This window comes from Rhagoletis pomonella, unplaced genomic scaffold (assembly GCF_013731165.1).
Source record: "Rhagoletis pomonella isolate Grant_MI unplaced genomic scaffold, Rhpom_1.0 Rhpom_scaffold_00377, whole genome shotgun sequence".
Taxonomy (NCBI): domain Eukaryota; kingdom Metazoa; phylum Arthropoda; class Insecta; order Diptera; family Tephritidae; genus Rhagoletis; species Rhagoletis pomonella.
In genome coordinates, this window is record NW_023458931.1 from 67,099 (window position 1) to 83,934 (window position 16,836).

The 16,836-nt window shown below is 39.4% G+C and overlaps 1 protein-coding gene across 1 annotated transcript; it reads right to left on the reverse strand.

Moving 5' to 3' along the window:
* Positions 1–15,777: 15,777 nt before the first annotated feature.
* LOC118750732 lies at positions 15,778–16,134 on the reverse strand. Its single transcript, XM_036485465.1, has one exon. It carries the CDS (start codon positions 16,132–16,134, stop codon positions 15,778–15,780), a length of 357 nt encoding a protein of 118 aa, XP_036341358.1.
* Between the last annotated feature and the right edge of the window lie 702 nt (positions 16,135–16,836).

A 16,836-nucleotide genomic window follows, 5' to 3' on the forward strand; every position in this document is an offset into this window, starting at 1 on the left:
AGGTAGAGGTTAAATGCTTACACTTAGAAAATGACACATGAGAATATTTCTTGATGTTTAGTTGAAGTCGATTCTTATCACACCATTCGACGACATTGTTGAGATCTGATTGAAGATTGTATGAATCAGACAGCCTTGATACTGTTTTAAAAATTTTTAAGTCGTCAGCGTATAAAAGAATCTCAGAGAAAAGAAAACATTGAGATATATCATTAATAAAAATTACGAAGAACAAGGGGCCCAAAATACTGCCCAGCGGAACACCGGAAGAGGCAATAAAAGCATAAGAACAGACATTATCAACAACGACTACAGATTTCCGATTGAAAAGGTACGACTTTATCCATTTTAAGAAAATCGAGTGAAACCCAAACTTTATTAGTTTGGAGATTAAAGTTGAGTGACAGACTTTGTCGAAATCATTCAAATGCTTAGATATCTTGCAATCTGTTAAGGATATCCGTGTGTCTAAACGTAAGCGTCTTCATAGTCCATCTAAGGAAATTACTGCCGTTGCACGTCAGAATAATCTTCCGACGGACTTAATTAATTTATCTTCTCCGTGTCCTCCAGCATCAGAATCCTCAGCCTCAAAAGACCGTGTAACGAAATCTGCTTCGGATAATAAAGAGCCTGAAGTATCTTCCCCTTCCCCCATTGAAGTGGTGGCATCATCTTCAAAGCCTCCACCACCTTCCCTATCCTCAACTACTAACGCAGTAACTCAACCCCCTCCGCCGGTACTCCAGTCTGATACAAGAAAACTAGTTGTGGTTCCGCCAAAGAAGTCAATCTTCGTTTCTGGATTTTCGAGAGACACTACCGAAGACGATATAAAGCTTTATATCTCATCAAAAATTAGAACTGTCGACTTAAGCATCAGAAAATTTAATTTTAATTACGAAAGAAATATTGCTTCATTTAAAATTGACGTAAATTTAGATAATTTTAATGCGCTGCTTAGTAGTTCTTTTTGGCCCCCGGAGCTTTCGTTCGTGAATTCGAATATAGGCCCAAAAAAGTAAATAACTTAGCTAATATTCCCCGTCATAACACTTAATCAAAAAACTAATTATTAAATCTGCTTTAATTATTTATTACCAAAATGTAAGAGGCTTAAATACTAAATTAACGAACTTATACTTTAAAGGTCTTGAATGTAATTATAATATTCTTTCTTTTACTGAAACTTGGCTGAAACCTCACATTTTCAATTTAGAGATTCTTCCAAATAATTATCATATCTATAGACAAGATAGGGAGGACAGAATCGGCGGTGGCGTACTCTTCGCTGTAGACTCCTCAATACCATCTGAAGAAGTTAGTCTTCCGCACATTGATTCAGTAGAGTTCAAATGCATTCGTGTACAGGCTGGAAAAGGGTATATTTTCTTAGCTCTATGCTATATCCCTCCCCGATCTGACACATTGATTTATTCACGACTTATCTCTTTACTGAAATCAGTTATTTTACTGACTAAACCCTCTGATTCAATGATTGTGTTAGGTGATTTTAATTTACCAAGCATATCATGGAACATCATTGACAATGATATCATCGTACCTTTCGCATCTAGTGCGTGCAACAACGTATTTTTAGAGGAGATGGCTGAACTCTGCCTAACTCAGGTTAATGTACTTCACAATAAGTTTGGTAAGGTATTAGATCTTGTTTATGTTGATGATGCATCTAAGTCCGTTGTAAATAAGTGCGATCCACTAGTTTTGCCCGAAGATGTTTACCACCCTGCTATGGAGGTATCTTACGAAGTTATAAGTGATGGTCAAAATTGCAGTACCCAAGCATACGAACCAAATATTCGCTTTTATTTTTCAAAAGCCAACTTTAAAATGCTTAACAAAGAACTGTCTAAATTGTCGTGGCCTGCATTTAAAGAAAATATTGAACAAAGCGTTGCACTTTTTAACTTTACTTTACATAAATTATTTGAAAAGCATGTGCCTAAACGCATGTATGTTCCTGAAGAGCAAACACAGTTATGGTTCACTTAAGAACTGAGAAATTTGAAAAACAGAAAGTCGCGTTATTTAAGATTACACAAAAAAAAACGGTTCACACTCATACTATGTAAAATACTCACTTTTGCGTCATAAGTTTTTTGAATTAAACAAAAAGTGTTATAAAGCTTACTTGTGTAAAATCAAACGGCCTATAATATATAACCCCAAATCATTTTATGACTTCGTAAACTCCAAGCGAAATGTACGTGGGTTTCCTTCCACCATGAAGTATCAAAATACCGTCTCTGGTGATAATCAAACAATTTCTAACATGTTCGCTCAGTTTTTTAAATCCAATTATTCCATTAACTCATATGCTAACATTTACTATCCTTTTAAACTATGTCCAATGAACTCAATAAATATCCCAGTAATATCTCCCGATGATGTAGTAGTTTATCTGAAATCCTTAAAGCAGTCCTTCAGTTATGGTCCTGACCAGATCCCTACTTGTATTCTTATAAATTGTTCTGATTATCTCTATGAGCCGTTAACAGCGATATTTAATTTATCTCTTAAAGAGGGCGTTTTTCCAACTATATGGAAGGAATCGTTCATAACCCCGTTACATAAAAGCGGTAGCAGATCTTCAGTGGAGAACTACCGGGGAATAGCTAAGCTTTCTGCAAATCCTAAATTATTTGAAGCAATTATAACCAGTTGACGCATTCTATCTCTTCTAGCATTTCATATAGTCAACATGGATTTTGCAAGGGCAAATCAACTTCTACAAATTTACTTGAATTAACATCCTTTATCTCAAAAGCATTTAGTGAAAGCAAAACTGTTGATGTTATATATACTGACTTCAGTAGAGCATTTGACAAAGTGTGCCACTCGTTGCTCATCTACAAACTTGATCTTCTTGGTCTTCCACCTAATTTTCTACGTTGGATCTCTTCATACCTCTATGATAGATCACAAAGGGTAATGTTTAAAAATACTATCTCTGACGTCATTGATGTTACTTCAGGAGTCCCTCAAGGTAGCCACCTAGGCCCGGTTCTGTTCTTGCTTTTTATAAACGATATTTCTACAGATATACAATTTTCCAAAATTTTAATGTATGCAGATGATGTAAAGCTTCATAAATCGTACGTTTCAATTAAAGAAAGGTCTTTGCTACAATCAGACTTAGACAGCATGGCTTACTGGTGTCAAGTAAATCTTATGCCTCAAAATCTTAAGAAATGTAAAGTAATGAGCTTCTCGCGATGAGCTGTTCATCCCGCTTCTTATATAATAGGTAACCATAACCTGGAACAGGTACACAATTCAGTGGACCTTGGTATCACAATGGATCCTAAGCTTAATTTTAATCTTCATATTAATGTGACAGTCAACAAGGCTAAAGGTGTACTTGCTTTTGTGAAACGATGGTCAAAAGAGTTTTGTGACCCTTATATCACTAAAACCCTGTTTACAACATTAGTTAGGCCAATTCTGGAATACGGTTCGGTGGTTTGGAATCCAAGGTATCAAGTTTACTCAGACAAAATAGAATCAATTCAAAAACAATTCCTACTTTTTGCTTTAAGAAATTTCCGCTGGGACTCTCAATATAACCTTCCACCTTATACGGGCCGATTAAAACTTATTAATCTTCCTACACTTTCCAGCCGCAGGCAAATGCTTGGTACAATTTTTATAGTTAAATTAGTAACAGGCTCAATTTCAAGTCCGCTTCTTTTTGGCGAAGTTAGCCTTAATGTTCCCTCCCGGGTATCAAGACACTTTTGCCCCTATTTCTGAAAGCTTGTAAAACTAATTTTGAATTGCACGACCCTCTCCGTTGCTTATGCCAGGATTTTAACTCTCATTCCAGCACGTTTGATATATCAGATCCGCTTTTCAGCATTAAGAAATCGATACTGTCCTCTCTCAATAGATGAATCATTAAAATAAAGACATAAAATCGGCTGATGAATTTAGTTCTGTAGCTGAACAGTTTTAGATCTCGACACTTAACAAACTCCTGCCTATCGTGACTCGGCGCAAAAATTGAAAATACTGGTTCCGTACGTCATGCGGACTGCGCCCCTCGTGCGGATGGGCGGGAGTGGAGGGTAAAAACCGTTGGGATATTAGAATGTAGGCAAAGGGGGCAGCCAATAAAGTAAAAATTTACAGTTATGTGGTCTACTGCCATCACCTGTATATAATTCCACCATGGGTAATTCGGTTTGTGAAATGACAAAAATTTTATAAAATTTCCCAGCAAACACATAACGTTAGAGAAATCTGGATTTCTACATAATATAACTAGGGTAATTCTCTAATCGTTTCAAGGTCGATGACGAAGTTAGAGAACTACTTTAGAATTCGATTCGAGAACGATTAGCGAAACAACGCAAATTCAAGTAAATGTAAATAAGCAATATTCCAAATGAATGAATAATAAATAATGTTTAAGTTCAAATAATTCATTATTATTTTATTGCATATGCATTCAACACAAATTTTACAAACAAAGCGTGTTATTTATTAAAGCAAAAGAGCAGTTTGAAATTCACATTCGAATCCCATTAGAGATGAACATTAGAATTCGATTAAAGAATAAACATTTTATCGAGTCGAGAACTATGCCCCATTTTTGTTGAGATCGCTATGATTCTCGATAGTTTTTCGAGACGTTCTCTAACGTTTGAGATTGGAGAATGTGGCTTGTTCTCCATCCATTCCCTAATCGATAACTAACCTCAATGTTTGCTGGGTTATTGATTAGATCGATTTAACATTTAATTAATACAAATTTTTTTTAGACCATCAATTATAAGCAAAGCATAATCAAAAGTGATTACTAGAAGAGCTACTGCAATCCCTGTGTTTTTTTTTCATTTGGGCAAATGCATTCTGGACGTGCCGATAAAAAACTAAACAAATTTATGGATTAGATGTGTTTAACAATTGATTAATCCAAATTTATTTATTTTCAGATCATCAATTAGAAGCACAGCATCATAAAAGGGGATGCAAAATAACTTGCAATCCCCACAGCTGCTGCAGCAACGAGTTTGCAAGATATTGGCCATTGGCTCCGGATACATGTAACATTAAGTGCAGTAGAAGGTCAAAAGAAACGTAACACGCCAGCAGTAAGCACTTCACCGTATGCTGCGTATGCCAGAGACGACTGCATACAAACTCCACCTCGGTCAGGTGCAATGCCTGTGACGGGTGGAGTCACCTCCGTAACTGCTCGGGCCTGCGTATGCACCGGCAATGGACCACGTCGTTTCGGCCCCATGCTGTGCGAACCGGACCGCCTCCACGGCAAACCACCACCCGCCTGGGCAGCACACAATCAACACACCCACACTCCAACACAACACAACAATAAACACACAAACAAACACAATAGCACCCACACACCGCCGCCGGCAACTCCTAGTCCCTCCGTCTGTTTGTCAGTCCAGAATATACCGTAACGTGACATCAGTCAAGTGCAACTCTTGCCTTGACTGGTGCCACTTTAGGGCGTGCTCAGGACTTCGCAACACGCGAGATTGGACGAGTGACTATGTGGGCCCCTGCTGTGCTGCCCCGTCGCATCCCTCCCCCGCGACGCCGCCAACCACCACCACAAGGCAGCACCCCGTTTTGCAGCACGTACAGCAGGGGGCCGGCAGGCAACACAACTCTTTAACACCACACATCAATATTTAACGTATACATACCTCCTGTAATCAGGTTCCCGGCAGGATATCACCCTGAAATAGGTGCGCTACTCAGAGGTGAAAACCGTATGGTAGTTGGTATCTTTAACGCGCACCACGATCTTTGGCACTCAAGCCTGTCAAATGATCGTAGGGGAATATAACTGTCTGAGCAGATAGACGATTCTGCACAATGAACGACGACGCACCCACCAGGATTATGGGCAGCTGCTGCAGCTCGCCAGATCTATCAATTGTCAGCGCTGGTCTGATAAATAGCGTATCATGGCGACCTATGCTGACTCTAGCATCAGACCATTTGCCCATAATCATCGATTGATAAACCTGCCGACTTTGCTTCCGTGGATCACCGGACTTATGTCAACTTTTCCAAAGCTGACTGGAAAGGCTTCACGGATGTTACTGAGGGCGCCTTCACTGCACTACCCATACCAACCGACGTTCATATAGGTGAACGTAAGTTCCGCAGGGTTGTCACCGCTGCTGCAGCTCGCTTCATCCCAGCAGGATGTATTAAGGATCCACGTCCGAATTTTCCTGCCGAAGCGGCTGTTCTAGCTGATGAGCGCGACAACCTTCGTCAGGCCGATCCTGGAAATCCCCGTATTAGGGATCTCAATTCGGAGATTCGGCAACTTGTTAACGTACATAAGCGGAACAAATGGGAATGCATCTGAAGACCTGCAACTTCGCCTCTGGTGTAAGCAAGCTTTGGTCAACCGTGAGGTCGTTGTCCAACCCGACGAAGCGCGACGACAGAGTCGAGATAGACTTTGGTGACCACGCTTTGTCGGACCCGGAGAGATGCGCGAGCTATTTTAGCCGGCAGTTCATTCTGCATCCTCCGGTGGATAAAGCCAAACGTCGAGTGACCAGAAGGCTGCACAAAATGCCAAAACCTAGTGCGCCTCTTGTTTTCACCAGCGTAGAGGTAAGGGTACCCATCGGGAAGGCGAAAGCCCCCAAAGCCATTGGACCCGACGGAATATGCATGTTGATGCTGCAAAATTTGGGATCTGCGGGAGCAGCGTACCTAACGGAGGTCCTCAATCTGTCTATGGCCACTCTCGTCATTCCAGACATCTGGAAAATGGGGAGAGTGGTCCCACTGCTCAAACCGGGGAAACCAGCCAACAAAGGAGAGTGTTATCACCCGATAACTCTCCTTTCCCCGGTAGCGAAGACACTCGAGGCCCTGCTGCTGTCGTACTTTACGAACCACCTGACCCCAGCGAAGCATCAACATGGGTTCCGTAAAGAGCATAGCACAACAACAGCACTTAACGCCATAAACACTCAGATAACTCGTGGCCTAAACCGAAACCGCCCCTGTGAGAGAACTATTCTAGTAGCGTTGGACCTGTCCACGGCGTTCGACACTGTCAGTCATTCAACGCTACTAGAAGATATAGAGGCCTCCTCACTCCCACAGGGACTCAAACGGTGGTCGGCGAATTACCTGAGTGGTCGACACTCGTCAGTAATTTTCAGAGACAAAACTAGCGAGCCACGTAAAATTAAACAGGGGGTACCACAGGGTGGTGTCCTGTCTCCGGTACTGTTCAATTATTACATCACTAAGCTTCCTTAGCCACCAGAGGGTGTTAATATAGTCTCGTATGCTGACGATTGTTCGATCATGGCGTCTGGGAATGGAATTGATGACTTGTGCTCGAAAGTAAACGGTTACCTCTCCGAACTTTCTCGCTTCTTCAATGCAAGGAGCATTGCCCTATTCCCTGCGAAATCCTCGGCAACCCTTTTCACCACCTGGACGAAGGAGGTCAGACTGCCACTGGGTATTCACGTCGATGGCGTAACAATACCGACGGTGAATAACCCGAAAATCCTCGGAGTTACCTTCGACAGTCTGCTCTCCTTCTCGGCGATACAACCGCCATTGTCAACAAAGTACAGAGCCGCAACAATGTCCTCAAGTCGCTGGCCGGCAGCACTTGGGGCAAAGATAAAGAAACGTTGCTGGCAACATACAAGGCAATTGGCCGGGCGGTTCTTAACTACGCAGCGCCCGTATGGTCGCCGGGGACTAGCAGGACGCAGTGGATCAAGCTACAGACCTGCCAAAATACGGCATTACGAACTTCGACAGGATGCCTCCTGATGACGCCTCAACACCACCTTCATGACGAGGCCCAGATGCTCCCAGTAAAGGAGCATAACATAATGTTCTGCAAACAGTTCCTTGCTGGGAGCCACAGACGTGGCCATCTCAGCGGACAACTGCTCGCGGAAGAGCCCTCGCCACGGCACGTCAGGAGGCATCTTTACGAACTGACAGACGAAGTCCAGAGGTATATCAAACAACCTCTGGACCCGTCAACCTACCGACAGGCCCTGAACGGCATTCACAGGGAATCAGTCTCAAGTTATGTAGACTCCCGCCTTGTGAATGCCGTTCTAGGCACACAACCACCGGACGTGGACGGGACAGAACTTTATCAGCCTCGGGAGACCCGCACTACAATAGCTCAACTTCGCTCTGGCTATTGCAGCAGGCTCAACAGCTACCTGAGCAGAATCAACGAGGATGTGCCCAACCAATGCCCGGCATGTGGAGAGTCGCCATATGGCTCCGGCACCTCTTCACATGCCCTGAGAACCCCACTCAGCTAACGCCCCTGTCACTATGGACAGCCCCTTTGGAAGTAGCACACTTCCTGGGTCTCCCCCTAGCTGAAATTGACGACAACGTTGATGGATGAACCGCCCCGAACGGGGCTTAGTAGCCGCTATAACAACAACAACAACAACTTCACCGGGTGCTTCACTGTATTATGGAAAATATAAAACAGCAGCTGTGGCACGACTTGTGGAATATCGATAAGAACGTAGTGCAGAATATAAGCAGTGGCTGGTGGAAAGGTTGGTTTTACGTTATGTCCTGCTCGAGAGCACAACTCTGAAAATGGAGTGTGTGCAATTTTTGAATAAAGAACAAGCATTACTACAAACGAAGGGCTAGAAAGTGCCGCAAACGAAAAAAAATCTGCTGCGCCAAACCCAAATCACGCCTTTCGTCAGAGCGCATAGGCAAGCCCACAGCAAATTAGGAGCAACATTCACGAAAAATTAGCTCGAAAGGAGGAAACGACGAGAGGTATAATGTGCAAGTGAAGGATAAGCTGATAAATTTAACATTTATTAATACATATTTGTTTCGTTGATTTATTTGATGAATTGAACACTTAATTAATGCAAATTTGTTTCTTTTTCTAGAACATTAATTGGAACTACTATTCATATTAAGCCTCGAATAAGACGAGGTAGTTTCAATTACTAACGCACTTTTATTTTGTGTACATATACTTGGCTTATTTATTAAAACGTTTTAGCGGAAACTTATGATAAAGCAAACAGTACCACAAATGCGAACTTCATAACTGCGGGCAGCTCATCAGACGTAAATCATGGTACGGAAAAGGAGTTGAGTTATTCTGCCGATTGTATTTGGCCGGCACTCAGTGGCGATAGCATTACAAGCACTCATAGTCCGATTATCAAATATATTAAGCTTAAGTAACTAATTCTTAAAAATTATTAAAATAGTTAAGTTACCCAGTAGAAATCTTATGCATACGACATCGATTTCGGTGGCATGAACTTGTTGCTGTATGTGCATGCCAGTATAAATGTACTTTCATTTCCATTTATCATCCCAGTAGAAATTTTATGCATACGACATCGCTGTTGGTGGCATGTACTTGCTACTGTGTATACACGCCAGTATAAATGAACCTTCATTTCCATTTAATACGTGTGGTTTCTTAGAGCGTATGCGTACTCTAACCACACACTTGTACTACTGCTATATGCTTATGGCTGTACTAATGTTTCAAACATACAAAAATGCATTAATGGAACAGTATTAAAGCATTCTTACAAGATATGTATCCCAATAAGTAAGTGCTATTTTTCTGATACATTTCAATACATGGTACATATGGGTGCATGCAAAAAAGTAGCATTTACATATGCGAATGCATGTCTTGTAAAATCCCGTTAGTTCTGAAAATATTATCGCACAACACGTCCGTTCACTAAAATTGTTGTACAAGACTGAAAATATTACAAAAATTTCACTGCTGTATAGTAGTCAAATTTACCAAGAAATGTACATAAAACAACAACAACGTATGTTCGCTTGCAGTTCGCTAGAATGTAACTCATACAGCTTACATACTTCATGAATGCATACAACCAATTTCTACTGGGATGTGTGGTTTCTCAGAGCGTATGCGTACTCTAACCATACACTTGTGCTGCTGCTGTATGCATATGGCTGTATTAATGTTTCACACATGCAAAAGCACTATTATACAGTCATAAGAAATACACATAATTAGTGTTTGCAAAAGTACTAAGGCTGCATTAATGGAACAGTATTAAAGCATTCTAACGCGATATACATAAACATATTTCCATATTTAAATACTACTTTTCTGATACATTTTAATATATGATGGCACATACGAGTACAAACAAAACTGAAACATTTACATATGCAAATCTATATCACGTAAAGGCCCTGTTAGTGACAAAAATGTCGCACAACACGTCCGCTCGCTAAAAATTTTGCACAAGACTGAAAATATTACTGACATGTAACAACAAAGTACGTTCGCTTACAGTTCGCCAGAACTTGACTTTATTTCTGCAAATTCATGGCCGCTCATGAAGTGATCACACTTTTTCACTCATATAGCATGCATACTTCATGAATGCATACAACCGATTTCTCCTGGGTACTCATACGCATTTCCTTTATACAGGGTGTCCTAGAAGTAACCTGCCAAACTTGAGGAGAAGGCAGGTGGGGTGGTGAGCTCCCTGATAAGCAAAAATTTTTCAGGTAAAAGTGTCACCGTTTTTGAAATATTTAAATTTTTTTGAATTCAAGAAAACTCGTGCCTTTTCATTTATTTTCTTTAACTGCATCTACAAACAAGGCTATACTTAGTAAATTTTTTATGTAAAATACTTCCAGATAGTTGCTTCTCCATATTCAAATGCAATGTAGTAGATAACAAGTAAGAAAGTCTAAGTTCGGGCGGAGCCGAACATTAAATACCCGGCGCAGGTACCGCTACATGGTAAGTCGGTGTGTATCAGTTTTGAGTAAATTAGCGTCCTTAAATTTCGAAATATTGAAGTTTCAAGCATTTCTGAAATTTGCCGTTATATGAAAAGTGGTCGTAATTTGAATCTGATTCCAATAATTTTCAACGTTTTGCTTCTATGTGGCAAGCACAATAATCATACCGAGTTTGGTACAAATTGGTAGAACGGTTACCGAGATACATATATGTGATCATAAGTGGGCGGTGCTACGCCCATTTTCCAAAATTTTGCCATAAACGTATTTCTTGGCAAAGAATTGTTGCAAACATAAATTTTGAGTAAATTAGCTTTAGTATTTGTTGATTTATCGAAGAAGTCGTATTTCTCCAAATTACCGTTATATGGGAGGTAGGCGTGGTTATTGTCCGATTTTAAAAATTTTCGGCCATTTGGTATGCTGTAGCAAGACTAACAACTGTACCAGTTTGGAAGAAATTGGTGCAGCAGTTACCAAGATATACACATGTATCCATAAGTGGGCGTGGCTACGCCCATTTTACAAAAATGAACAATATTCTTATTTTTCGTCTAAAGGTTATTGTAGATATCAATTTTGAGTGAATAATCTTCAGTAGTTACTAAAATATCGCAGTTTTCGTATTTCGGAAAATTACCGTTATATGGGAGGTAGGCGTGGTTATTGTCCGATTTTGGCCATTTTCAATACCATCCGTCCTACGCCCGAAAGAAGTGCACATACCGAGTTTCGTTAAGATATCTCAATTTTTACTCGAGTTATCGTGTGCACAGACGGACGGACGGACAGACAGTCACCGCTTAATCGATTTCTCTTTTCATTCTGATCATTTATGTATACATTTGTCTATATCTATCTCGATTCGTTTTGCCTGTTATAAACAACCGTTATGTGAACAAAGTTATAATACCCTTGTGCACAAGTGTGCTCGGGTATAAAAATATATTAAGGAACCCAAGGCACATTAAACAGGTAGTATCAGTAGAGCAAAAACAACATTTGCGTGTATTTTGTTGTTGCTTCTGGTATCGAAAGTGTCAAAAACTGTTCTGAATTTTTTCTTCTAAATCAAAGCGTGCCATGTGAAATACAAAAAATTATAAAAAATAAAAAATTGAAATTGGAAAAATAAAAATTTATGCAACTTTCTTTCCTAGTAAATTTGTTTGCTTCTCGAAGCATTGATCCATCCTTTGCAAGGCCCAGTAATCAGCGGTCGTGCTGCCGAGTTGGGCGAACGTTCCAAAAGCTGCTATTCAATCGCTTGTTTTGTATGGGAAAAGGTTTCACAAGCAAATGGATTTTCAAGAATTTTTCAGAATTTTTGTGAGAAAAAATTAAAAATATTTGACATTTTCGAGACCAAATAATTTGAAAATAAATCAAATCAGCTGCTCTACTCATACTACCTGTTCAATGTACCTTGTAAGGAACCATTATAAAATTAGGACTATTTTGGGATTTTTAACATTTTGATATTATGTCCCCCAACTTAGACTATCTCTGGTGAAAAAAAAGTACTGAGCTATAACTTTACATTACATAAAAAAATTGCTCATTTATTAAATATTTCAGAAATGTGCCACTCTTACTATTTCGAATAGAAAAAAAAGTTATAGCCGCTTTTGTGGGTAAAGGACTGAGACACGCTAGAATGTATTTAATAGATTTAAATTTAAGTTGCTCTTATTACTGACCAATGACATGCTAAATAGTACAAAGGTACATTATTACATGCTCCTGACATTATTTTATGTTACTTACCGGGATGCGGACTAGAGTCAATAACAAGGGCTATATCTATCAATATTTTTTGTGAAGGATGGGTTCGCGTGAAATAAAACATACATGAGTTGTTTGCAGAAAAATTTATTCATTTATTGATAAAATATGCTCAAATTGGCGACCTTCTACTCTAATACAAACTCGGCACCTTTAAAGAAAAGACGCTTTTAGAGATCTTAAACTCAATTGGACTATCTCAGCAGCAGCTCCATTTATTTTTTTCGGCAAATGCTCTTCGTCTTCAATTATTTTTGAATTAATTTTGTCCTTAAGACAGCCCCAGTAGAAAAAATCGAATGGATTCAGGTCTGGCGATCGAGCAGGCCACGTGATTGGCCCGTATCGTCCAATCCATCGGCAAGGATAATGGGTCGATTATGTATAGCAACGCAACTATGGTTTGGTTGGCAGCTTGCAACGCAACTAGAAAGAAAATTTGTATTACGAATGGCAACTATCGCCAGTTGTTGAAAAGTTATCGATAATTGAAATTTGACAGCTCGTCAACCAGCGCAGGATTGTAACAAGCAAAATAATAGCAAAATAAAAGTGAAATAAAGTTATTAATATAGAGTTTTTAATAATAAGTCTTGCTACAATGCTTAGTTCAATAGAACTATTTTTTGAAGAGGAGGAGGATTGTACGAACGCAGCAGGCGACATTTAAGGGATAATTTCAATCCTTTAGAGCTGCCGCCGGCACTGTAAGTAAAAGTTATGATACGGTTTAGTTATTTGTACAATGATTTTAAGTTGTGGTGTTCAAACGCGTTACCGGAATCCTAAAACTTTAACATATACGTGATTGAAATTATGAAATTTTAATCTACTTTTTTGTAAATTTCTATGTGGGTTCTGCGCAAAAGTACTGTGGATGGCGTAGCCGGAATTATACGTACAAGAAATGATGTATACTTTTGACAATAGCAGTTTGGACTGTGCTTTTTGTAATGCATGGGGCTTTAGGTGCAACGGCCCCTCTCCCTCCGCTCCACACCACAAATTCATTGTACCAATAACTAAACATTTTCCAAAAGTTAACGCTTGGAAGACTTTATTGTGATTCTTTTTGTTTTCAGAATTAAAGCATATTTCCGACTTCCAAAAGAAGCTGTATTATATTTGGTAAATACATTGAGGGATGACTTTAGGCGGAATCATCGTTCAACTGCAGTACCTCCGCTAATAAAAGTTTGCGCAGCTCTCCGATTTTTTGCAGATGGAAGTTTTCTGAAGTCTCACGGCAATGACTTCAATTTGGGACTGGCGCAACTTACGATGTCGGTTGTTTTAAAAGAGATGCTTCAACTTATTGAGGAAAAAATTTGCAATCAATGGATTACTGCAAAAATGACCGAGGAAGAGAAATCCAAAAACAAGAACTTCTTTTACTCGAAAACGAAATTTCCAGGTGTTGTTGGATGTATAGATTAGACACATGTGCATATATTGGGACCGAATGATAATGTTCGCCATTTATATATGAACAGAAGAGGATATTTTAGTTTGAATGTTTTACTGGTGAGTTATGTTATCTTGAATGGTTATTTTGTATGACATTTCGTTTTTGTTTTTTTTTGTAGATGTGCGATTACCCAAATGCGGATACGGTATGTTGATGCTAGGCATCCAGGATCTACTCACGCTGCTTTTATTTGGAACAATAGTGATTTGAAACAAATGGTTGCTGATGATTTTGGTCCGAACACTTGGCTTCTAGGTTATATTTCGTTAATAATTATGAAACCTTTTCATTTCACTCTAAAATACCTATGTGATTCTGGATTTCCATTAGAACCACATCTTTTGACCCCTTTTCGTTCAGCGGAACCTCAATCACCTGAAGCAAAATACAATACAATCCATTCTAAAGCCCGAAATGTGATAGAGCGGACAAATGGCGTCCTTAAGTCTATATTTAGATGTCTTTCTGCTGAAAGGGGCCTGCACTATAAACCTGACAAAGCTGGGTCTATAATAAATGCATGTTGCGCGTTGTATAATATTGGTTTACACTATAAAGCAGACTGGGAGGAAGATCTGACAATCTCGCAGGAAGTTGCAAGTCCAAATGTAACTGAGAATGATAACACCGTAGCCTCTGATATAAGATATAATGTAATGCAATGTTTAAATGAATAAAACAATCTTTTAGTTGAATAAAGTATTTCATTTTAAATTCACTTTTATTAAAAGTAAACAACACATTTATTTATTTTTAGCGTTGTTCATGTTTATTAGTTTTCAGGTAGGAAATCAACTTATTTTATTTCAACTTTTCTTTCAGCTTTCCTTAAAACTAATATATCACATATCGACGGCTGAATGAAAGGTCGTCCTATCTCGGTAGCCAGTTCGAAAACGCCGTATCTCAGAAAACTTTCCAATAACGCTCTATTTCAGAATTTGATTGCAGAACGCCCTATTTCAGAATTCGATTAAAAAACGCCCTATCTCAATATATTTGCATATGAGATAGGACGTTTTTCAACCGAATTCTGAAGTAGGGTGTCTTTCAATCAAAATCTGAGATTGGGCTTTATTGAAAACTTTTCTGAATACGATTTCGAACCGGCGGCCGAGATAGGTCGATCTCCCACTCTGCCGTTGATAAAGTATGCAAAACATATGTACCTAATTCACTTTGGTTTTAATTAAAAATACTATATCACAACAAAAAATACATAATTCACCTTTCTTAAAACTAAAAAAACATAACACAGTTAATTCAATTGATCTTAATAGTAAAAATATAGGTATAAATAAAAAGCCTCAACTTAAATTGGAGATCTGTTTTTGTAAGAGCTCCAGTTTTTTTTGTTTAATTGCTGCTCTTCAGCAAGCATATGATGTTCTTTTTTTCATCTCATGCGCTTCTTTACATATATTTAATTTTTCCCTCTTCAAATCCCGTATATCTTTTAAGAGATCATTTCTTCTGGACAGCTTTCTTTCAATTTTTTCCAACTTATTAACAACCTCACCCTAGGTTCCTATTTGTTGCTGGAGGAGGTCTAATCGGATATCGTGCGCCCTCTTTCTCCTAGGTGGTTGTACTGCTACAGGAGGCGTCACCGTTTCTTGCTGTGGTTGCTCTGTCTCTACTTAAAAAATTGTTTCAATTTCCTCAATGTACCCAATATTTTCAGTGTCCTGAGGCTGTTGGGGTAAAATTGCTCAGAACGTGCGACCTGGCGGATCGACCGAAGTGCCCATTTGCAGAAAGTCCGCTGCGGCCTGCTCCAGCGCGGACAAACTTATTTCTGCAGATGGTCCGCCGCCGGTGATATTTCTCCTATTATGTGCCATTTTCTTTCTCAGCTTGGCTTTAAAATGTATCCATACCCTCTGGCATTTTTCGGATGTACGAGTTGGCGGTCCGTAACTATTTAATTTAGATGAGATTTCCTTCCAAACATGCTCAGTATTTGCTTTTGTCTCGCCAAAAGCGCGTACACCACGAGCAATCGAAGGATTTTGCTCCATTTGTTGCACCAAAATCTCAAATTGTTGTCTTGTAGTTATTTTCACCATATTATGCAAAAGCAAATACATTGCCAACTGCTAAAAATTAAAATATTTTACTCGCTTGTAAAAACGCTATTCTAACCTCCACAGCAACCACAAAAATGCAGTTGCTGGTATACACACTTTGTGACAACTTCAGTTGACAGTTGAGAGTTGCCAGATGCCATCTATAATATCGTTTTGGCAACTGCCAACTCAACTGAAGTTCAGTTGATATCGATAATCGACCCATAAGTTTCGTCTAAATGAGCTCTTGCTTCGCGCCCGTAGTGAGCACGGCATCCGTCATTTTGCTGCCATAGTCTTCGCCGCAGGTTTAAGGGTACATCTTCTAAAAGAGTTGGAAGTAGTTCCATAGGTCCCAATATCTGACAATTAAAAATACCGCACCATAAATTTATTTTGTACTGGTACTGCGAACGATCTTATCTCATTTCGTGAGGGTTGTCTATCTGCCAACTGTGAAGGTTATGTAAATTAAAATAACCATCACGTTTGCATGGTGATTCATCGCTCCAAATTATTTTATTAAAAAAGTTGGGGTCTGAATCATGCATTCACAACATTTCACTGCAAAATCTAACCCTCGACAGGTAATCTATCTTGTAGAGCCTGAACACGTTGAATGTGGTAGGGATGGTATTTTAAAGCTTTGTGAACTGTAGTTTTTGGTATTCCAGTCCGTCTTTCCATCATTCTCCCTGAAGT

What these genes read in the sequence shown, in the direction of transcription:
- LOC118750732 (XM_036485465.1), bottom strand. Translation starts at nt 16,134, where the DNA reads ATGGTGAAAATAACTACAAGACAACAATTTGAGATTTTGGTGCAACAA.